The sequence below is a fragment of the Colossoma macropomum genome, unplaced genomic scaffold, assembly GCF_904425465.1.
Source record: "Colossoma macropomum unplaced genomic scaffold, Colossoma_macropomum, whole genome shotgun sequence".
Taxonomy (NCBI): domain Eukaryota; kingdom Metazoa; phylum Chordata; class Actinopteri; order Characiformes; family Serrasalmidae; genus Colossoma; species Colossoma macropomum.
Window position 1 is genome coordinate 19,160,628 of NW_023494791.1, and position 25,419 is coordinate 19,186,046.

At 39.9% G+C, this 25,419-nt stretch overlaps 1 protein-coding gene across 2 annotated transcripts in view; it reads left to right on the plus strand.

Annotated features, from left to right (window-relative positions):
- smap1 (small ArfGAP 1) overlaps positions 1-25,419 on the plus strand; it is a 103,609-nt gene that overhangs the window by 61,565 nt on the left and 16,625 nt on the right. For both annotated transcript variants that reach the window (XM_036574274.1, XM_036574275.1), the window contains 2 exons: positions 16,880-16,958; positions 23,307-23,434. In XM_036574274.1, the coding sequence (XP_036430167.1) occupies positions 16,880-16,958; positions 23,307-23,434 (207 nt within the window). The remainder of the gene's footprint in view (positions 1-16,879; positions 16,959-23,306; positions 23,435-25,419) is intronic.

A 25,419-nucleotide genomic window follows, 5' to 3' on the forward strand; every position in this document is an offset into this window, starting at 1 on the left:
GAAGGATAGATCTAGATTTTATAATGTGATAAACTATTCAAAATGTTATTTTTTGGCACTAAACATGAAAGTAAAAGAGCACCTGTATGCTCCCTACCCTGAACCCCCCCACCCCCACCCCCACCCCCACCCCCCCCAAAAAAAAGAAAAAAATCCTGGCCAATAAAAACAAACCCACATGTATAATTTAGTGCACTTCAGCTGCTGCAATGGTGAAGCCAACCAAAACCAATAGAAAAAGACACTATGTCACAAAAAGACGCAAACTCTAGTGCTGCCTTCAGCAAACAAGGTAGGTGTGAAAACAGCTGTTGGAATCAGTATTCAGTACAGTAAAGCACTCCTTCAGAAAAAAATATTAGTTTCCTTCTGTGTCAATTTAATACAAATTTAGCACATTAGTCTAAGTAGATTGATGGAATGGAAACAAGTCTCTCTGTCTCTGTCCCTTCGCTCTCTGTGTTTTAATGGTGAACAGTGATTCACTCTCCAGCCTCAGGACATTAGTTAATAAGGAGTTCAGTCACATGATAATGACCGCTCTTCCTTTTACTCTTCACCTAATATAGGCTAACAGTGACCTTGGGGCTCTATCTATAACACACACACACACACACACACACACACACACACACACACACTTGCACACATAGGGAGGAGATCAGGGATCAGAGGTAGGGAGGGAGTGGGATTTAGATAGAGGCTAGCAGAACAGATGATTGTTAAGGGAAAAGGTGATGAGGCAGATGGAGAAAATGGAGGAGGTGAGGAGACTGGAATGGAAGGAGACAGATAAGAGGGCTGGGAGATGGGGACAGGGAAGCAAGCAAATGAGAGGGAAATGACTGGCGAGAAAAAGTGATGGGAGGGAAGCGGGGGTTATAGGAGAAGGGGATGGAGAGGAGGAATGGGCACAGAGGAGGAAGTGATGAGGTACAGGATAGAGTGCACTGGGGGATGGAAGGTAGTAAAAATGAAGGAGAGAAAAACAATACTGTGGAGCAGAGACAGAGGCTGGTGCCTGTGTGGTGTAAGATGCTGCTACAGGGTGATGGTGGAGCTTCCACTGGGCGGCTCATGCAGAGAATGGGCTTTTAAGGTTCACTGTGCACTCACCCTCAAGACCTGAAAGCACCATTTTGTGTGTGTGCGTGCACATGCATGTGCGGGCGCGTGCGTGCGTGCGTGTGTGTGTGTGTGTGTGTAACCCAGGGACTGCTGAGGTTTACAACCATCTAAATGCATACCCATGGTGACGTCTGTCTCTTTCCTAGTTTGGTAGTGTCATTCTTGCAGGTGAGAATTGGCCAAAGCTGGTTTGGAGAGAAAAAATGCTACACCAGAAACATCTCCAGCCAAAGACAAATTAAATGTGAACTTAAATTACATAGTTTGTCAGAACAAACCTCACATTGGTATCACATTGTTATTTTCAAGTAAGTGTTGATATCCAAATGTTATTATATAAATTTTTGTTTATTTGGGCCACTGGGTCCTGACTGATGTTTTGGTTTGCCAACAAAAACAGTCCGTATTAAGATTCCGTGGATATATTGATATTAGCAAAAATTCCACTGGAGCACCAATATTTATTTAAGTTGATTGTTTTTATATTATATTGCACTAATACATCGAATACAAGGAGTGTCAATAATTTTTGAGGAACCTAATGGTTTAATGCCCTTATGTCAGCCAGCATATTATTCAGCATGTGTCATAAACATGGTCATGCTCGAAATTTAGTCCTTCATACTCTAGACATTGCTGTACCTTACCATTATTGTATCTTTTTTTGTGTTATTGTACTGCCAACTGAGCTGTGACCTTTAGGGATTTTATTCCCTCCATTCCCCCTCTCACACATTTCTCCTGCAATGCAGTCAAGAACTTTAATTCCAGACTTGCTAAATGTATTAATGTTGTTGCCCCATTAAACACAAAGCATTTTCCAAGTGAAACGAAAGCCCCTTAGAGCAGGGTTATTCAACTCTAGTCTCGGGGGGCCAGAGTCCAGCACAGTTGGGTGATTCTGCCAATTCGTGATTTGATTAATCTGATAATTAACTGGTGTAGTAGGTGTTTTGAAAGAGAGTGGATTCACTATCCTACTTAACAAAAACAACTGAAAATGCTTAATAAGAAAATTAAACTTGCCAGGAATTGTTACTTCTTAATCCTGTTTGACAATCACAGACACAACCAAAGATTCTTCTTCTTCCTGTTCCTCTTTTCCTCTTTGTCTGCTGAATGTTATTGCCATAAGCCAAAACATATTGAGCATTCATCCCTTGGATTGGTTGTTCTTTCTTCTTACAGGGGAGAAAAAGTAACACAATCTCTACTTCTGCTACTGTTTGCTAATCTCGTCATCACTTTCTTATGCAGGTTCTCAACTCATAGGCCATTGACGTTCTGAAATTTTCCAGTCATTCACTACAGTATGGAATTTTCCACAGTGTCTCAAAATAGCCGTTGTCTGGCATTTCTTAAAGAGAAGCAATCTTGACTCCTTACTGCTTAGTAATTACAGACCAATCTTCAACATGCCATTTCTTAGCAAAATAATTGAGGAGGTAGTTTCCATTCAGTGAAATAACTACCTGTGCTTCTTGCTGATGTATTTAACAAATAACATTGGCTATTGTTAGTGTACTGACAACACACAGCTAAATCTGTTCTTAGCACCTGATGCCTGCAAATTTGTTGGCACATTGCTTGACTGCTTAGACCTTAGTATGATCCAGTATGTAAATAAGACTCAGATAAAGGTATACTTGTTCATTTAGACTTTTTGTCTGTAATGTGATACATTAGGAATATGATCTCAACTTGTGACATATTGGGAATGTGATAGGATGGAATATTTCATAATTAAGGGGCTGCCACATTCCATTATCAAGATTAGATTATCGAACATCAGTTTTTCAACAGTAAATGACATGGCTTTTCTGTTAATTAAAAAAAATACTAAATACTAAAAACTTTGTGACAGGATGGAAATTATAAGCTTGGCAGATCCTGTCAAGGATGTAGAAAACAGATTATCAGTGTTGAATATGACCATCATATATGACAATTCGTAGTGGGTAACTTAGTCATTTCAGTGAGTAAAGCACTGTTTATCTACAGCTATTGAAGTTCGACTGCTTGGACAGTATAATTGAGTGGATGTCTCAAATTCCTACAACTAAGTACAGATAAGACAAAATTCTGGTTATTGGAAATGAGACTCAGAGAAAGCATATACTTGTTTATTTAGAGTCCTTGTCTATAAAGACAAATTATGTCAAGAGTCTAGACATTATTTTTGTCCGTGAACTCATTTTTAACCACATCAGTGATGTCTGCACATCACTTTTATAATATCTCCAAGGTCCATTCTGCATCATTCTGCACACTTCTGATAGCGAGAAACCTATATTAGTCATTCCATGAATTCTTTCAGAAATCAGTTTATGTCCTCCATAATTTTGTTTACATATCGCTGTCACCAAAAAATAGATTTTCAGATATTTAGTCTGATTTTTTTGCACTGAGGCATATAATCCCATCACAATGAACTTGTGACGCATTGGAAATGTGATGGGGTAGAATATTTCACGCTTCACTGGTAGCTACTTTCTGTAATCAAGGTTAGACCATCTAACATTAGTTTTTCAACAGTAAATTACATGACTTTCTGTGAATATTAAAATAATAGTAATAGTGATGATGATAATAATAATAATAATAATAATAATAATAATAATAATAATAACTCTAAATAGTTTGTGAGACATAGTGGAAGTGGTAATCCTGTCAAGGATCAAGGGAATAACAAATTATCAGTGTTGAGTATGACCATCATATATGACAGTTCACAGTTGATAACCAACAGTCATATCAGTGAGTAAAGCACTGTTTAACTATATCTATTGGAGTCTGTTCATCTTTTGATCCTATAAAATTATATCAGCAATAAGATTTTCACATTGGTCAGGTTCTGCTGGAACTACAGACTTTCAGAAGCCTGTAGACTGACCCAGACTTGAAACCACAATGACTAAATGTATCTGCTTCGACGGTGGCATTTTAACTGAGATTTGTATGTACAGCACATAGTGTTCCAGGCTTACTCAGAGCCAGAGTGTCTCCTGCTCTACCCCTCAGCTGGGAGCAAGTCTGTGTGCTTCTCAACTCTTTTGTGTTTAGATATTTATAGGCCTGGCCTGGTCTCAGATCCTCCCATGATGGAGCTTTATTCTCCCGTGCTGAGCCTCAAAACATCTCACCTGTTCCCTTTCAGGCCCTTACTGAGTTTAAAAGTTGCTTCTGTGGAAGTGTTAGTTCTTCTGCAGGCCTGCGAATCTTTTGTGTGAAAGATATGATTTAAGGACATGGTAAGTCTGCGTGTGCGCGCATGTGTGTAGGCACCAGGTCTCTTCTGCTAATCAGAGGAATATTTGAGAGGCAGGCGCAGCTTCCCTCAGTGTCTTCGCAGTGATAACAATGTGTGTGTTTTATTGAAGCCCTAGATTCCCAGCAGGCATCTAATGGAGAAAAGTGAAATAACTGACAGGACTTGTAAAAATGTGTAAGATTTGGACTGTGAATAAAGAGAAAAGAGTGGTGCTGATGGAGAGTTATAGACCTGAGGAAAGAGCTAGGCGAGGAGGCTGACGTAGTTGAGCGAGTTAGAGTGTATTGCTCAGAGAGGGAAAGATAGTGATGAAGAGAAATGCAAAGATGAAAAGCACTGTAATGGAGTTCCTCTGGCTGTTTCCCACATGGGAAGGTGTTGTTTTAGCAGAGCTCCTGTGGGTTAGTCAGCATATGCTCAGAAAATCATTTGGACTATGAACTCTCATGATCTCTCACATACTCATGATCACCGTAGTCAGGCATGTGTTCCTGAAGTCTGTTCATATTCTTAAAACAATATTTTGGTGAAAAACCTATTTTATCCACACACAATTTGGTCCAAAATTAGTTTTTTGTTTGTTTTTTTGCACTACAAGGCTAATGTGGCTTACAACTTTTGGAAGTTAATGTTCCATCAATTAGCACCATTCAAACTGCACATCACACGCCTACAACTGTGGCAGATAATCTCAAAATGCCTTGCTTTGATACAATATAACATGCTGTTATCTATAAAAATGGACAAAAGTACATTTCCAAGCTAAAAGCAGTTTTTGAAAGTTTGTACTTTTGTTCATTTTATATGTATGTTCTTGTTGGGGCTGCCAAATGATTTACAATAACTAATGACAATTAATCACATTATTTTGTGGAGCCATTCATCACATTTGTCTTACTTTCTCAAATTTAACCCTAAAGAAGGATTGTTTCCGCTTAAAAGTGGGGCACTTTTCCAGTGTCTCCGCCATGTTTTGCTTACTTAAGACTCACCGTCCTTCAATTAATTCATTTTTGCCCTCTGAAAGCTGGTTTGAACCAGCGGGCTGCAGTCATAGAAGCATACAAGCACATAGCACAAAAGCATCTGGGCTTCAGGATGGAGCTACAGATGGTTTAAAGAGTCACACAGAAATTGCATTGTGGTATGGGTGGGCGATATGGCAAAAATAATATATCACAGTATTTGAAGTATTTGAGATATACATCATGATATTTAGCTTTTCTGAGGTTTGATGAGTTAAAACAGTAATAAGGCCTAGTAGTGGAAAAAAATACCTTCAAAAACAATAAATATGATTTTTATTCAATGTTTCACACCCTGCACTGCACTAAAACCACTTAAACATAACTAGTTATGCTCACTTTGTAATGAAACATGCAGTTGGTCAGTGTTCTTTTAAGCACAGACGATGTCCACAACATGCTCAGAAATGTGTATTCTGATGTAATTCATTACAATATCAATAATATGTGGTCATATTAACCACCTTAGTTAACAGCATTAAAATAAAATGGTGTGTTAAAAAAATTGTGTCTATGCAGCATCACAATTCATATTATTCAGTTATGCTTATAATCTTCCATTACATTTTGGCTACAGTGGCCTCGTAGCGCCACTGCAAAAGTAAGAAGCGAACTTCAAACACCAAACATGTCTGACTACATTTAAGGTAAGGGAAAAATAGTGTAAGTCTGAATTGCCAGACTATCACTAGATAACTTTATAGAGTGGTTTATAGAGAGGTCCTACTTTTCAGAATGTGTTTGGTTGAGTGTGGGAGTGTTAGAATGTGTTGGAGCATCACAGAGAACAATGACTCCCATGGGATGACAGAATGAGAGTGTGTGTGTCATGCAGCTCGCCTCATCTTGTTTGTATGTGCATGTGTGTTGAAGGGGTTGTTTCCCTGAGGCTGAATCGTCAGTGTAAAGTCAAGAGGAGCATATGATATCAGACAACATGAAATTCCTGTTAGGCAACAGCTAGCCAGTAAATATGCGGATCAGTACCTGCATGCAGCCTGCATACTTCTGTAGAATAAATCTAAGAGACGGAATCACAGAGCCTTTACACATACACCTATACACATACAGAGTGAGGAAGTGCAGGAGAAATGGGTATAATTTTACATAAGTACCTTTATGGCTTTTGTTCTAGATTTAGCTTTATAATTGGGTTTCTTTCTCTTGAGTGGTATAGCCCTCCCGGACCACCTCTAGATCTTCTCTCTATTTAGCTTGAACGGAGAATATTAGGTATTAGAGATTGTACATAGGTATCGGTACTGGGTTGATATCAGTAGACAATGCTGAATTGTATATTGATGGAACAAAAAATTTATCAGATTTAATTCTGAAACAAAGCTAGCTCACATTGTGTGAATGTTGTTAGCTGTGTACTTCTTCCTGTGGGGTAGTGAAGTGCTTCTGTTAAAAATAGCTCATTTTAAAGCTTAGTAGCTTTTAAAGAGGAAATATTGTATTGGTATCGGCTGATACTCAAGGTATCAGTATCAGCTTTGCTGTCAGTAAAGGAAAGAGTGGTATCGAGCCATCTCTGTTAGGGATTCGTAGTGCACTAAAATGAATATTCCTAGATTCCTGGCTGAAATGGAGGTTAAAGACATTAATATTTTGAATTTGCTGTTTTGTTTTTGCTTTTTAATTAATGTACTAAACATAAAAAATAGAAGATAATAAAGAAACACAGATACACTTTTATTACTGATCAAATCTGCTTTCTATATCACAAAACTGAGGTGAGGATTAATAAAAACAGTTTACCTAAGATTAGCTGACTAAAATAAATATAGCGTGTGGACTACAGTGCTTATACGTCCTCGACCACAGAGAATGGATGGTCATTCAGGGCAGTGAATTACTTTATTTTTAGATTTGCACTTTGGCAGTAATGTTTGATTTTCCCCTACATCGCTTCCAAAACTTTGGCTACAGATGGTGTCTGTGTGGTGCAGGGACTTCTTTCTGCTTCTGTTTTTTTTTTCCCATGCAGACTTCTGTGTTCTGTGTATCGAGCAAGATGTTGTGTTTTCACGTGATATTAAACCTATAGTGGTGAGTGTCATACCTTCTCTTGATACTCAGCACGAACAGTGATATTTATAAATCTCTTATCAAATATCCCTAATAGAAATTCTGAAATAGTTTCACAAGGCCAGCTTTTTTTTTCTCCACTATTTATGTGCTGCTGCTCACACTACAGCGCAGCTCAAATGAAAACAAACTGCGTTTTTAATCAGTTTCATTGCCATTGCATTTATTACAATTGATAAAAGATAGATTTTGATAGATGGATGTTGACACTTCATTGTGTGCTTATTGACTTTTTTTCGGCCAGAATTTTTTAACCACTTTTTTCTATCTTGGCAGAGAGTGCCACTTTTGACCATTTTCAGTGGTAATGTTTCAGTGGCCAAAATTTCAGTGCATCTGTATTAGGAATGCAAGATTGGATTGGCAAGTTAAATCCAAACTTAAACTTGGTTTTGACTAGTATATCCCTAGTATATTAGGTCTCTTTTTTTCTTATATTGCTTGTTTTTTTGCTATTGTGCTATTTCACTTAGACTATGATATTGTTTGAATATGAATATGAACAATAAACAACAAAAGAAACGGATAAACAAAAAAAAAAACAAAGTTTACTGCAGAACGAATTATATGATGCATTTTGTAGTGGTCACCTGCATCAAGATATCTGCACCCACTAGCAGCTGTGTTTGTTGTAGTATGACTGATCCATCCTTGTTGGCTCTTATGAAGTGCAATCAAAACCTTTCACCAGTGAATAAATGTACCTGTCTCCATCCTCTCCCTGATGCCTGCCATGCCTGTCGATCAGTGTTTGGGTGGGTGTGAGAGTGTGTTGTAACCCAAATGAACACTGTCCTCTGACCAACACTCGTAGACGCCCTGTTAGCTGCCTCCCACGCCCCAGCCTCTCCCCCACACAGTTGGGGCTTAGCTTAGCTTACCATCACACACATGTCACACACACACACACACACACACACACCCCTGCAAACAGTCGATCAATAATGTTGCCGTGGAGAGCCTGATCAATATTGGCTGGATTTAGAGCAGCAAGGGAGCAGAGATTTAGTTGTGCCTGTTTCCCAAGCAGCCTCAGGAGAACACACAGCCCTCCACATATGTGTGTTTCTGTGTGCGTGTGTGCACACCCTCTCTGCTTAAAGGAGCTTTTAAGGGACTAGATGTTTGTGTGGACCATTTGTATCATTACTGCATTTGCCCTTTCAAGCTTTAAAGTCATCCTCTTCTAATTGTCCACATACATACTGAGTTTCCTCTTAAGTTGTATGACGCAAGCCTGAGGTGCTCTTGTTGCAAAGAACATTTTGTCCTAGCCTGTTTGAAGCCCCAGTACCAAATCCATCGGACTGCTCATGTCCATCGTTAGGTGCAGCAGGGAGTGATGGCTGTGCATTTTGATTGCAATGACTCTGCTTAAGAATCATAATGAGATCAACATTGGTTCTTAGTCTTCAGATAAATAAGCGAGAGCTGAAATTCCTCTGCTTTACTGAAGTCCTTTATGATGAAGATAAGGGTCTATGAAAAGTCTTAATTAAAAGTTTATCAGTGGTTGGCAAGCAGGAACTGAGGAGTCATGGGGTTAGCTTTTGTACCATAATGGGCACGTCCCAGAAAGACGGGGAGCAGCTAGATAACATCAAAAAACCTGCCTGCGAGGTCACGCAGTTCCTTGCCTGTTATTAAAAATGCACACGCACCAAAGTGGCTTTGATTTTTGGTGATGTGGCAATGTCTAAAGAGGCCCTTCTTCTGGTAGGCTGGACAGGTCCCTCGCAAAAAAGCATGGCATTAGCAGCAATAAATCTAATTACTTTATGCAAAGTGGCTGCTGTTGTGCTTTTAATAAGAACAAAACAAGACTTACTTTTGCTGCTATTAACAGTGCATTGTGAACAAATGGTATCTTGCTTTGATGTGGGAAAAGCAAATGAGCTGATGCAGCCCCGATGGTGGCGACCTGCTGGGGAGGCAAACGGAGTGCGTGCAAGCAGACACAAAACCCAAAACCACAAAAACCAACAAGCCACTTCAAAGACTGGGCAGCCTCCCCCTCATCACCATCCCTCTGCCATGTACTGTCTCTCTCTCTCACTTTCTCTCTTACTTTTTCTCACTCTCCCTCATTTTCTCTTATTCTCGTTCTCTCTCTCTCGCTCTCTCACGCTCTCTCTCTTTCTCGCACTCTCTTTTTGCCTGCTCTCTCACTCTCCTTTTCCAGTCTACCATTATCCCATTCTTCAAAGAAAGCAATCTTTTTAAACACTGTCACAGTTTCCAAATTTGTTTTGCATTGATCTTTGCCGTGTGCATGCATTGATTTAGCACAGCAGTTTGTTTCGTTGGATGGCCATTTTGGAGGACTCGCTCTCGAGATGATGAAATCTGCTCTCCATCTGCCTCTTGCCCTGATAGGAGAATGACTTTTGAGAGTTTTCTGCACCTTATAGGTATTATAGACTGTTGGACTCGCACCAGGCCTCAGTTTATTCTGATAACATCTAGAAATGTAATGTCTTTTCTCTTTCAGGCTGCATGAAAGGGCTATAGATTAATTTCGTGATGAAATGTAATTTATTGCAGAGACAAATTTTTTCAATGTTAATAGACTTATATTTTTTTTTCCCCCGGAAGGCTTGACACACTGTGCTCCACCATTCTCTGGTGAAAGGTTTTGGTTTTGTCTTGCCTCAGTCATGTTCCCCCAACTCATTCAGAGTGGCAGGCCATCGGTAGCTGAACATTGCGTTTGACCTTTAGCGAAAACAATTTAGAAAGGAGCCGGGGGAAGCATGAAAATGACTGCATGGTTAGAGCTCTGGCATGGAGAAGGCACGACTCCCACCTGCATGCTGGTGTCTTTGTGCATGTGTGTTAGAGAAGCAGATGAATGGAGAAAGAACGTGTGTGTCTTTGTGAGATTGAGTCATGGCTGCAGTTTCACCATAACTTCAAAAGTGTATAAATAAGCCTTTCTTCTGCTAGTTCTGAGCCTTGTGGACCTTGTGGACTGCATGCAGAGCACCATCATTAGCCTTGTCTTTGTCCGTCTACCATGTACCACGTCCATATCAGGCTCTCACACATACAGAGAGAGACTAGCCTGCAAACAGTTTGTCAAGCAGAGGTGGAAGGGGACAGAAGTGACAAAGGAAATTGAATTAGACAATCGTGAGTAATTTGGAGAGATGTGAAATGAGTTGGAACAAGATAGGATATTAGCAAAGAGATTTCCATAAAATAGCCCCGATTTCCAGGCCATTATATTGCCTGCAGTCAGTAGCACCGCAGTGGAAGAGGGGACTTTTCAAATACAAGTACTTTTATAGCAAATCACATAACTGCACAGGCGTGACCCAAAATCAATGAACAGACATTACAGGATGGTGCTAGACAAGAGATGGGAGTTAAAGCTGTCTACGTCTGATTAGTTCCGTGCAGACATGCTGAATCTATTTAGATTCCGCTCTGTTGTAATCGGATTGTGCAGCTTGGGACTCTGCAGTTGACACCGATGATGAAGCAGTGCAAGAGGAGGACTGTGAGGCAGATGGCTAGATAGAGGTTAGCTGAGAAAATGGTTCTGAAATGGATAGAGGAGGCTAGCTGGATACAGTTTGGTAAAGTGGACATATTTGGTGCTGCGCTTTGCTTTATGATGAAAGTCTTTCAAAATGCTTGTCATAAATGAATATTGAACTGTATACTGATGAAAAGGTTTTGAACATAGTTCAGTTGTAGCTGTTTAAAAATAGCCATTGTATGATTGTTCTGACAACACCAATCGGTTGGTTAAGAACAATGTTTTTTTTTGTTTTTTTTTGGGGGGGGGGTGGGGGGTGTTTGTTTTGTTTTTGTTTTTTCTTATCCCAAAAAAAAAAGCTGTACCAGAGCTGGTTCATATGGAGGCTGGCCACTTTCTATTTCTCCCTGTTAATAATTAATTGTTTTTACTTGGTGTCATTGAGTAGTCCACAGTCATAGTCAATACCCATCTAACTACATTTTTTGCCATTTGTCCAGAAGCTGCATAGTTCTCAGATACCTGGCCAGCACTGGAATTCCCAAAGCTTCTCTTGAAATGACAAAGAGTTATATAGAGATGTTTATTACAAGAACGCACACCTGTGATCTCACTCGGTTGTGATGAGGGCAAGTACGACCTCTTAGATTGAGCTTCTCCAGCTGTAGGACTGAGCAGATCAGATGTGTTTATGTACCAGAGCGTTCAAGACCTCAGTTGACTTCCTTCTGCTGAATCCCTCTCCCTCTCTCTCTCTCTCTCATGCTTTTCTGTGACTGTCAAAAGAATTAAGTATGGTCGCTGTGAAAAACGATGGAGTCTGGCAGCTAAGGATTTTGAATCTTAAAAGTTTGTGTTACAAAACCCCCCCTTTTTTGCGCTCTGGCTAGGGCTAAAAATTGTGTGCAAGTTAGAGCGGTAGTGTGTGTTTTTGTGGACTGATGCGCTTTGTCACATTTGTGACAGTTTTGCCCTAGAATCTTCCCCACACCAGTTACCAAACTGAGAGCACACACAGTTTAAAGCTGTACACCCTACTACCAATAAAATGGCCATAGTTTGTAATTGAGTTTGAATTATATTTCACTTTATTTGTGAGAACATACAGCATGTCAGAGAACTGTCTCTGGTATGATCCTGCATTTATCTAATTCTAAGCCACTCAGTAATAAACTCTAAAATGTTTTTTTTTCCATATGGAAAAAACAACTTTTGCAGTAATGTTTTCAGAAACATGGATTTAAATGGGTTCAAGAGATTTTTTGAGTGCTGGAGTTGTAGAGCATTGTGAGAATACAAATGAAGGTTGTCACTTATGGTACTCTTTCCATAAGTGACAACCTATTTCCTTAGAATAGTAGTGCTTTATTATAGAACCATTCAGCATTCATTGAGTTTGGTTAGATTTAGCCTTTAATGATCCTCAGACTTTGACTTTGTCTTTTTCCCATCAATCTGTTCTGGTTCTGCCTGTGCTAACTGGTGAGGGTACTGACTGTGCTAGTGCACTGAGCCCTGCATATACACCGGCTGTGCGTGAAGCCTGGCTGTGTGGAGGCTGAGCAACTGCAGCAATAGCTGGAATTAAGAGTTCATTAAAATAGCACCAGGCTGAAAGAAGCAGTGATGTAAGTGCCTAGGATGACGAGGGGCTTCAGACTTCTTGGCCTGGCCCTGGTTTAGATCACAGATAAGCTGCCTGATGAAGTGTAATTAATGATAAGTGTGTTCACTGATAACTGCACACTGCGCTCTCCCCCTCCATGACCACAACTCCATGTCAACATTCTACATTTTTTCTGTGTGTAGAGAAAATAGTTGCCAGAGATTAATTAAATGTTGGCTATGTTATGTGTAGCCTGGGAAATAGTAGCAAAGTATTTAATTGATCATATTTTTGTTTGTAATAATGCCGTAACAATTCTTAGTACCTGAGATGTGCTTTTATAACTGCGAGCACAAACTGACATTAATGCTTTGATCCTATCTTCTCTCCTGGCTGATGAGTTACAAGGTATAATCTCAGGACCCAGTTGGCACTGTGCCATCTAGCACTACCACAAGACTTGCCATCTTCATTTTTTTTGTGCTAACATTGTTAACTCATTACTCTCTTCAGTCTTTTGTTGGCATAAGCAGTACTTCATGGCTGTTTTTGCTTCTGCTTTGTCCTGTCTGTTATATGCCTAATCTTATTCTTATTAAAACATCCTAGCAGCAGCTGACCTGGCAAGCATTAAGATAATTTCTGTTCCCGGTTCATTAGCCAACAGAGGCTGTGTGAATGATTTATCTTTAGTCAGTAGCCTGCTCCTTTTCCCTATATAAGGCATATTACCTCTAACTGGGTCTGTATGTAGAAAGCAGATTTTTTTTATAGCTCTAAACTTTCACTTATAAGTGAGTAAGATTTTGATAAATACTCATACCTAAGTACACCAAAAGAGATGCTGGGACATACCGCTTATAGGCCAAACTCACATTTTCCTGTTTGTTCAGTTTAAATTCACTTGGTTGTGGAAATAAACACTTAGTGACAGAAGAGTAATTCTTGAGTAAAAGCACAATCCTTGTTTGCAATCTGGGTCCATATTCTACAAACCGACCTATTACACACTCTGGTGCCTCTTTTTCTTTCTTTAATATTTTGTAATCGCTAGTCATTTGCCGTCGTCTTAGCACGACTATTCTTCTTTTTTCCCTTTCTACAGATGAAAATTTGTTATGTAGGCATTTCGTATGCTGTGGTGCTATAGCGTTTAGTGTTTGTATTGTTTCTTTGTACGTTGTGCTCTGCATTTGTGAGGCTCTTAATATTTATGGTGTTCAGTCTCCGTTTGGCATGGTGTGTGTGTGCAAATGTACATCATCGTTTGTATTTTTCTGTCCCATACTGCCAATTCCATGCTTGGTTAACACTTGATCTGTTAGGATAAAAAAAAATATGCCTGTTACAGATGAGACTACTACTGTATCAACTCTTAGTCACACACAAATTGAGCTGACTGAGATGGCTTTGTTAGCCAGATAAGAGGAAACGAAATATGTGTTGAGTGCCCTAGCAAGTGTTTTGAGGTTGGCCTCATTCGGGTGTGAAGCGATACAAGTGGCCCTCAGTATGGTGTCTGAGCGAAAGTGAGCATCTCTCTCTCTGATCCTGTTTGCATAGCGAGGCCATGGCGGGTCTGAGTGAATGTGACCCAAATGGAATTACTCTTCCATCAAAGGGAAGTATTCATGAATTAGGGATGACCTTGATATGAAAGGCCCATGAGACACAGCATAGAGTTCAAGCAATTTCACACCCATTCACTCGACAGTTTCAGAAAGTGGTGTGGAGAGAGCTGGAGAGGGGGAATGAGAGAGATAGAGAGGCATAGAGGAATGTGGGGATGTTAGATTGAAACATTTGATGAACAGAGATGAAAGTGCAGCACTAGTAATTTATGATGTCTGTGGTGTTTGTGTGTGTCTGTCTGTTTTGGCAGATGCGTTCATGTTTCTCTATCCAGGCCCAACTCTTCTCCCTTATCTAAACCACACAATTATGTTCCAGGTGAATGCTCTGTCTAAGGGTATTAGTGGGTTTTAGCTGTGTGTCTGAGAGTCTATCATGTCGCCACAAAGTAGAAAAGAACCCGAGCTCCTGAAGTCATACATAATTCAAGCAAAGCTAACCATTTTGATATTACAGATTTCAATCATGGCAGTGAATGAGGGTTTTCCTCTGGTTATGAAGGGCACTTGTACCTCACATTCCAATCTTTACATTGCTCTGCGCCTCCTTATGAAAAGGTCACATGAGTCAAAGGCTCTGCTTACAATAGGCTTAATGCACAAAAGCAGACATGCTAGTCTGCAGAAGCTTTTCTGTGCCACAGTGAGATTAAAGGGGTAGTTCAACATTTTGGCAATTAATCCCTTTTTCTACTTATCCAGAGTCAGATGAATTCTGTCTGTGTGCAATTTGAGCTTAGTTTCAGAATTGCTTAGCATAATTAATGAAAGTCTACAGGTACAGCTGGCTCTACCGAGGGAAATGTAGACCCTATAACAAGTGTTTTTATTTCTTTAATGAAGTGGCAGCAGAGGCAGGCTAATAGTGATATGCTTTGAAGTTAATTTAGCATCATGTGGAGTTACAAGAGGGAATGATGGAAAAGATAAATCACTCTAAATGACAAATACAATGCAGCTTTATTTAGTAGCCTGAACAACAACTTAAAAATGTACGAATTGCATTTAAAATGACTTTTTAAGAGTCTGACTGAAGCTAACTGAACCCTTACAGTTGCATTCTTTATGTAATGCGGCTCCAAAATGTTGTTCAGTGTTAAATAAAGAACCTATGAATTCAGAGAAAATGTCTCATAAAATTGTAAAGGGGAAATCCACTTTTTTTTCAGATTTTCTGCATAGTTTGATGGTTGAGATGTAAACATAGTCATTGATGTAAAATAGTTCCTTGTAGAAAAATGTACCTATTCTAAATACAGTGGTGGTGAAAGGAACCATGATGTTGTGATGGGTTGCAAATGCAAATACAGGCATTTTAGTTGCTATCCATGCCTCTAGTGCGTTTTTATATGTAATGTTGATAATGCAATATACTGGTAAATCTGAGATTTCTTGGGATTTTTTTTGCCTTACAATACCCCGCATGTACCTCTCCTTCATGAGTGTATTTAATATATAAAGTTTTAGGCCGTAGTTTGCAAAACTATTGTAAAAAATTGCCTCCTGCATCAGGCAGCATATTCATGCAAGCAGTTCACATCAAACCACTCTGAACTCTCACTGAATAAGTTTGTTTACATCTTAACCATTTAATCATGCATATGTTTTTTGTAAAAATTGGCAGAATTCCCCTTTAAAGGAAGTAGGCCTGTGTTTAAGTTGTTTTGTTGTGTTGTTTAGTTTTAGGAATAACATATCTTTACGAGTAAAATATATCTTTACATGTAAAACTTTACCCATAATGCACTTGGTTAAAAGCTTTGGCACCTTGGTACCACATGCTACTCTTTAGAGGACTCTCTTCCATTTGTCCTGTCGTTCCATCACTCTGCCTCTCTTACCCCACCCCGTTAAGAGCAGTGGGTGGATGATGAAGTTGACTGACACAGCCATACAAAATCATATTTATTATTCTCTTTTATTGTGCTAATAAGGCAAATGCCAAGTACTGGAGCTTTGAATCAGACGTGACAGCGCAAGCTGGTGGAAACATGTTTATTCTCTGTTGTTATTTTCCTTTTTTCTTCCATGCAGAAAAAGTACAACTGGAAACTGCTGGTCTGCTCTTGATTGTGTGTGTGTGTGTGTGTGTGTTTGTGGAATAGCTTTTAAAGGCCTTTCTCAGGCTTTGATCCATCCTCTGCCACAGCACGTATCGATCAGCAGTTCAGCCTGGATTACAGTTTGGCTTCTCAGCCAGAAACAGCTCTTACAGCCAATCACAGATCACTAGTGGCCCCTATGGCCAGTCACAAACCGGAGAGGTGTAAAAAGTGCCTTTGAGCAGTAGAGTGTCTTAGCTATAAGCATTTATGAGACCAGACAGAAGACGATGTCACTAAGAGTGGTTGCGTACTGGCACAGTATGTCTCCAGCCAGGACTCTTTTGAAATTGTTGCCTATTGAGCGAGAGACTCAATAAATTAACCACAATTGTGTAATTTACTGCACACTGCAATACCAAGCTGTAACTAGACAACCCTAAAATAGCTTTTGTGGACAAAATGTCTGTTGTCTGGTTCTCAGAAGAGATGGTTAAATTTAGTGATGCTAGCCCCCATGGATTGATGAGTCTTTTTAACTGTCATCTCTTTTCTCTTTTTCTCCCCTCTCTCTCTCTTTCCCTCTCTCTCTCCATCCCAGAAGAGGGAGGACATTCAGATAGACTCAAGAGCCAGTCCTAAGAAAAGTGCAGAGCCTGCCATCGACCTGCTGGGTCTGGGTAAGACATGAGATATCTCATCCAGCTACACATCTGAGTGGATTATGTGAATCTCTGAAGCTCTAAGTGACATCACTGCTTTTGCTGATTTGGTTATGGCAGTAGGAGTTAGGGCCTGACTCATATGAAAATATGAACATTTTATTACCAATACTGATTTTAAGTAATGCAGGAGCCATTTTATTCTGATAACTGGTTTATTAGTTGACATAAATAAAATTCAGTGAGATGCCAATTGTTTGTTTTTCAGTACTTTAATGCCTCTGATATGGTTGTCAGTTCTCAGAGAAGACTAACGGTTCTTAGTGTACATATATATTTTTTTTTATTTAATCTTTATTTAAACAGGAAAGTAACTTTACAGAACAAAGAAGAACATTCTTAGAAAACTTTTAACGGAAGTAAATGAAGAAATATTTTTCCAAGTAATTGTGGACAATTTCTGTTGCTCCATTTATCATGAAATTTTGACACAACGTAAAGGGCAACTTCCTTTTTCAAATTCTGGCAAAAAATTAAAAATGACAAAAATTATATGTTGGGGACATCAGTGATATATTGGGGTCTGACGGTAGGTGTATTCAATTCAGTTCAAATCAATTTATTGTCATTAACACAACACGAAGAAACATACATAATAAAAAGAGGGCTGCAGCTTCACTATGGATGGCATAAGTGCATACATGACAAGTATAGATAAGTACATACATAGCATAACAACAGATATAGATAAAAAACGTCACAGACGGTACGGTTTGCTGTATGCAGTCATATGGAGAATACGTAGTATGTGCGAAGATTGATGAATGTAATGCAGAACCAAATATCCACCCAGAAACCTTAAGCTGTACGCCATTTGCAAGTTAACAGCAGCAGTCTGCGGAGGAGCCTTTATCTGCAGCTAGCACCTAATGGTCCTGTCTATTGAGGGTTGATAACTGCAGCAGCGTCAAAACTCCTGATCCCCCAATCAGCTGTGGGGCTGAGTTTTAGGTGTTTGAACAGTAAGCGTGAGTTAGGGAAGGCAGCTATCGAGGTAAATAAAAAGAGAGAGGATTTAAAAAAAAAAAACACAAGCTGAAATTAAACAAATGAAACAAGATTTATCCCTATCCACAGCCTGCAGTATTTATGTGCTTGTGAAGAGATTCAGCACAAAGCCTTATAAATTTTTCTTTTTTCTCTGCTTCTTACTTCAAAATCACAAATGAACTATCACTGCACAAACTATTTAACGTTAGTGACTTTCCCTGTCGAATGCAAATGACACACTACAGGCTGTACCAGTTACCTTGGGGGGACTATACAACACTAGTGGGACAAACTGTAGCTTGTGCTACTGTCTGTTCAAAAAATGAAAAGAAACCTAGCCCTAGTAACACCGCTAAAAACCATCCCAGAGCTGTAAAAAGTTATCTTGCTTATCCTTTCGATCCTTCATTCAAAATATTTACAAAAATCAAACATTTATTTTAAATACTTATTTTAAATGAATTAAAAGAAAAATAAATCTCATCATGAAATAAATACTTTCTTTTGGCATCCCTTCATTTAACACTTTGTGCAGCCTCCCTTTGCAAAGATAACAGCTGAGTCTTCTATAATGCTTAATGAGACTAGAGAACACACGGCAAGAGATCTGAGACCATTCCTCCTTATAGAATCTCTCCAGATCATTGAGATTCTGAGGTTTTCTCTTGTGGACATTCCACAGGTTTTAGGTCAGGGGACAGGTATGGCTAGGGGAAAATCTTGATTTTATGGTCAGTGAGCCATTTTTGTGTTGATGTTGAGGTATGCTTTGGGTCATTGTCCTACTTGAATGATCCAACCAGCCTAGTTTAAGTTTCCAGACTGAAATGATCAGGTTTTGAGTTAATATCTGCTGGAACATGATGAAGTCCATGACATTATATATCCGAACAAGTTATCCAGGGCCTTTGGAGGAAAAACAGCCCCACAACATTACATATCCACCACCATACTTCACTTTTTTGCATGGCTATATTTGTGTCTATGCCAAGCCCCCTCCTGGTGTTTGGTGTTTGTTTCTAAAAGCACTGTTTTGGTCTTATCTGACCAGAGAACACGGTCCCACTGAAAGTTCCAGTAATGTCTGGCAAACTGTAAGAGCTTGAGTTTGTTGGTCCTTGACAGCAGAGGCTTTCTTCTGGCAACCCTCCCAAACAACTTGTGGTTATATAGGTGATGTCTGATCGTAGATTGGGAAACTTTCTGAACCCAAGACCTAACTAATGTTTGAAATTCCCCTGCTGTGATCCTTGGGGATTCTTTGGCCATTCAAACCACTCTCCTCACTGTGCGTGGGATCACTATAGACATACACCCCCTTCCCGGCAGATTCTTTAGTTGCTTTAAAGTTGTTAATTATTGCACTGAGAGTGGAAATGGGCATTTTCAACTGTTTAGCTATTTTTTGTAGGCATTTCCTGATTTGTGCAGCTCAATATCCTTTCGTCACACATCAGTGCTGTATTATCTGGTCTTTTTCATAATGATGGATTACTAACAGAATTTGGCCTGAGTGTCACCTCATATTTATACCCCAGTGAAACAGGAACACTCATATGGTCATGCTTGACCATTTAAGTGTTCCTAGTGACTGAGGTTAACTTCAAAACATAAAATATAAATAGGAAGATACTGCTTTTAGATTTCATTCAAAATAATTTCTAGGGGTGCCAACAGTTTGGCTGGGGTGTTCAAACGTTTCATAAATGTCATGTTATGCAAAGAAACTTTGGATGACGTAGGCTATAAAAAATGTTTTTGCCGGCTGTTTTGCTCATGTTTACCAGGGGTGCCAATATTTGTGGAGGTGTGTCTGTGTATGCATGTGTGGGGGAAAAATATGAGTAAATATTTAAGATCCTCCACTATTTCTAGGTCAACACACACACATTATCTAAGCCGCTTATCCTCTTGTGTCGCGGGGCGTGCTGGAGCCTATGCCAGTCACTATTCAAATGTGTTTGTGACCATGTGAAGATCTTTGTACATAAAGGTCAGATTGTGTTTTTTTTTGGTTTGTTTTTTTTGTTTTGTTTTGTTTGTTATTTTAGTTTAGTTTTATCATTTCTGTTGAAGCACATGCTCAGACAGGTCTGCTCATCAGAGGCTTTTGCCTAAAATGTATTATTGTAAAAGGGGGCTGTATGATGCTCAGATATATTTAGCATTATTGTGATAAATTGTCACAATAAGGTTTCCTGAGCACATCATGGATATAATTAGTAATTAACGAACACTGCATTTCTTGTTAAAAAGACCGTTATTAGGTCTGTTTAACTGTATTTTATTCAGTACGGTATGTGAAATATTCAATAAATCTCATTGTGCTCATGGTTTTTGATATTATATTCATATTCTAGCGTGCAGCTCAACAGAATTTTTAGCCTTTTTTTTGCTTCTCTTAGCTCTTATTTTATTCCTTTAGATATATTTTTCATTTTCTTCATTTAAATATATTTTATATTTGCTTTATTCAGATATATTTCACATTTTAACTATGATTGTGGTTTATGTTCAGATTTACCAGTTCAGCCTGTATTGCTTTAAGGGTTTGTTCCTTCTTTTACAACAACTAATTATTAGTACTTTATCGGCAGGGTTTTTAATGATATCAAGGCAAAGTCACTATTGCCTGATATCTGATCTGTTGCCAGCTACTGATCTATTGCCAGCCAATAGATAGTCATGCTGTAGTAGCAGTACAACCAGAATGTGACACTGAGGGTGAAGCCGATTAAGGAGTTAGGATCTGCACCTCTTTTGGTAGCTTTTGGTGAGCTCTGTCTTGCTGGATACAGTGGCTGCTTTCTGTCTGCTTAGATGACACAGAGAGAGCTCAGCTGATCGAATCATCCCAGCATTGATCGGCAGGGCTGTATAGGCCATTGAGATGACCAAACCCAACAGATTCTCTATTATTTTCTTGAAAATGAAAACCGTTTAGAACCCTAAGGCTATATTGGACTAGAGTGTCTTTTTTTTTCTTTTTTTTTCCCCTTTTGTTATCTCCCTCCTCCACCACCACCACCACCACTTCTCCCTCTCTCCTTCTCTTTCTCTCTCTCCCTCTCTCTCGGTTGTGCTAGCTGATGGATGGTCAGGAGGGAGAAGTAAGGGGAATGGGGAAAGAAAAGATGGATTGTTTAGACTGTGTGCCCATGGCACAGGGGGCACAATGTGTGTGTTTGTGTGTGAGAATTTATGGTGTGCTGAGGGAGCTCATGATGAGAGGTGTGATGATTGTGTTCAAATAGAATCATGTATCTTGCTTTTGTGCATTTCCTCACACGCTCAGCTCTCTCCCTCAGCAGCGTGAAGCAGCTTGTCCCACTATAAACACAGAGAAAACGTTTACATCACCCACCACCTTCCCGCCCTGTCGCTCTCTCTGTTCTATTTCAATACACGCTTATTCCCACACCTCCCCAAGCCTATTTGGGTGCTCTCATAAGAAAAAAAAACCTTGTATTTTCATGAATTTTATCAGCTTTAAGGGGGTAAAAAGTAAAACAAAGACAAAGATGCGTCTTTACAGAGGCTGCTCTGTGAAGAACACAAAGAGCTTAGATGGCACGTCAGAGTTTAATGGAAAGAGAAAGTGTGTTTGAGCATCCCACTAGCATCCATGGCTAGCAGGCACATTTCTCCCCCACTGCCACAGGCGTTTGTTATGTGTGATTAGATTCCCTGCTATTTGGATGCAGTCAGTAGGCAGTAGGACAGGCAGGCACAGAAAGCAGTGCAAGCTTTTTTCCTTCCTTTATCTGCAAAGTGAAAGTCCAAGCTGCTGGTTTGGTCATCGGTCACCATTACTGTTACATGATATTTCAATCATGTAACAACCGTGCCTACACCCTCAAAGCTACTTTAAAGGAATACTCCATTTTATTTATTTTTTTTTTAAAAACCTACTCCATTTCTACCACATTTGCATCATGCATTCAGTTACCACAGGCAAGGACTTCAGTAAGTTTCTCTGAAAGAAACTGTAAGAATCACACTTTTTTCTGGTATCCAGACAAAGACCGATAAAAACTCCTCCCACAGCACTATATTCGAAATGTTGGTAACAAATTCTTCCCCTTTTGAGGAACTAGGCTCATATCTGAAAGCATGAGTTATACAGATTTACAGCACAATTTACAGATTACTTTAACTAAAAAATCAGAAATTTGGGATAAAAAATCACAACTGTTTAGAAGTCTGCACGCCACTTTAACCGTTTTTTGTTATTTTAAACACAACAATAACTTACATGAAGTTGATTTAACTATTATGCTGTTCTACTGTTCACCAAAATTGTATTTTTTGTTGTTTTTCAAGAATGCTGTGACCAAGAAGTTATTAAATGATAAATAAACTAATATAATTATGTACTTACAATTTTTTGTATAATAATCTGCCTTGAGATTTGATTTCCACTTTTAAAATGTGGTGGCTTCTGGGGTTAATCTTATTATAACTTTAATGCCAAGGTTATATAGCATTCTCAGAATTATCTACAACTGCGTTCATCATTCTGGACACATCTGAAATTTCTTAGTTTTTTTTTTTTTATTTACAGATTCCTCCTAGTTTTTGAATGGTGTGAAGCTGCATAGGACTTGCTGAATTAGAATCATTTCATGTATTTACCTTCAACCAAATTAGTATTTAGTAATTAGTAATAAAAACTTTTGACTGCTAGTTTGTGTTTTGCTGAAAGGTTGACTGATAAACTTCAGCAGATGCACAATGGATTGTCTTATTGTCTAAGTGGGTTTCAAGTTAATAAATTTTTTGGTTCTTTTTTTTTTTTTCCAAATACAGGGAAATAGGCTGAATTTATCATTCATGCAGTGTATAGAGATTAAATTGGAAAAAAAAGTATTCGTTTAATGTGCATAACCAAATCATTCTAGTTGCTTCAAGCTGTTACTTTGAAATGTGCAATAGGAAAATGTATCGCTCTGTGTACTGTGGCCCACACTAGTGCTTGTGCACACGTGGCCCTTGAGGCAGAAATGTGAAGCTGGGCCTTTGTGACATTCACAGTGATTGTGTGAGTCAGGATAGGGGCACATGGGGGAGTCATGGACCAGGCAGCCTGAGCCCACTAACCTTTAAGTCAGTCAACCTGGACCTGTCACTGTGCCCTCTCTGGAACTCTCCACTTCAGCAGAATATTCCCTCTTTTCCTCACTCAGTGTGTGTGTGTCTCTCTCTCTCTCTCTCTCTCTCTCTCTCTTTCTCTCTTTTTCTCTCTCTTTTTCTGTCTCTGGAGAGAACAATAGTTGGCTGAAAATTTACTCTTATTATGCTTCTTATCTCTTTCAGATGCTCCTGCAGTCAGCACAACCAGCAGTGGTGCAGGATCTGGAAGTGCAGCTCCTCTAAATGATGACTTAGACATCTTTGGACCGATGGTATCCAATCCTCTGCCGTCGAACACCAACACAAACCAGGTATATCATGATTTCTGTGGCTCTTAGTATTTTTCTAGATGCCTTTCATACTCACCCAGTCCTGCCCCATTAATTTGCTTAATTGCTGGTTAAAGCAACCTAAAGCAAAATGTGCCAGTGCAAAGAATCTTCATTAGAGACAGACCTCAGTACCGTCGATCACTCACTGATTTCTGTAGAGCTCTCTACCTTTTTCCCAGTTGCTTACTCCAGCAGTGAATACACTGAGTACTGCAGTTTATAGTGGCCACTTCTGCGGCATAGAAAGTAGTCCCTCTATCTTTTGTAGCGTGATATTCCTCCACTGCCCCTCCCTCCACCCCCATCTTAAAGCCACTATCTAAGAGTTACAAGGAAAAGGTCAGACTCACTTGTTTTAATTTCCTCCACAAACAAAATGATTGTATTTACTTTTGGTTGTAGCTGACATGATGGATTTGTAACTGCTGGACCAAAAGATGCGCTACGAATAATATCAGAGAATTAACATTTAGCCTGCTCTTTCGCTGGGGGAGAAGATGGAGAGGAAGGTGGGGGGAGGGGGTGGGATAAAGAGAGAGTGATGCTGGAGTAATGAAGGAAGGCTATTTGCTATTGACTGCACTTTCTAACCAAAAGAGGTGCACTTGGTTGTGCATTAAACTTGGCTGCCCTGGAGTGGTGCCAGGCTCTTTAGACCCTGTAGGCAGCTCTGCTGCTCTATACGTCCTTGGCTGACCAGAGTGCATCTCCCAAGCTGTAGGCCTGTAGAAGAACAAAGGATGATTTCCCTTTACACACTTACACTTAGCCAGGACACAGGAGGATCCTAGCATGAAGAGCAATTTGTCTTTGATCTGGGAGCACTGCTGTGCCACTGGGACCCCCTCCCACCTACCCTCGCTCCAAACCCCCTGCTCCTACCCCCACCTGGGGGGGGGAGAAAGAGCGGCCTCGTGGTCTCACAGCCCTTCAGCGCTGGAGCTGTGACGGAGGCGGCGGAAAGCAGGCCAACAGCTCCAACAAAAGCCTCTCCTACCTAAATCAATGTTTTATTGAGAGGTGTGAGAAGCTGGCCGGGCTGGTTCAGAAACCGGAAAGAAAGCATCATCCACTGCAATAATTGATGTTCCTCCTGAACCATCTCTTGCTGTGGTGTACCACTGGACATTTATGGTGTGCATTTATGGTGTGTGTGTGTGTGTGTGTGTGTGTGTGTGTGTGTGTGTATATATGTACACTATGTAGAGTGTACAACTCAACCTAGTATCTCTAAATACTCAAGAGTAGACAGTGAAGTCTAAAATGCACATTGTGACTGGAGAGCTAAAGATAGAACTCTCGTCAATATCTGTTTAAACCTTTGTAGTATGCTAATGCTCTGCATATAGAGCGTGCGCAGAGCTTCGAGTTGAAACAGTGTGCTGTCATCTCGCACTCCTCCCTGGGTTATTATTTTGCAGCATGCTGAGCGGCAGTGGGCGCCTGCTCTCAGGAGGAGGCGGGTTTGTTCTTTCTCACCTTGTTTGGCATTTTATTTATTAATTTTTTCTTTTTTTTTGGAAGGCTTGTGTGCAGGCCACGTCAGCGACATGACTTCACACAAGCTATTATAACAGATTTGGAGACGTTTTGCACATCATAAGACATACCAGTTGCACAGATGCGATTACAGTTGTGCATGAGTGAGGATTTGTGTTATCCCTAGCTTCGGTGAATGTGCAAAGAGTGTAAGAAAAGAAGAGGAACACAAGGGAGAGAGAGGAAAAGGAGTGAAAGAATGAGCCCCCAACCAAGCCCCGCCCCGTTCACTGAACTGCACTTGTTCCTAGGGAGTAAGCAGTTGCATGCAGAAATTGATGAACATGCTGGATAACTGTGATTGGCTGGCTGGTCGTTTGAATCACTGCTCTTCTGTGCCACCTCAAACCACAAAGAGGGAAATGGGGGGAGGTGCACTCATTGCCTTCTTTTCCAGCCCTGATGAGAGACCACCAGGGTGTCGG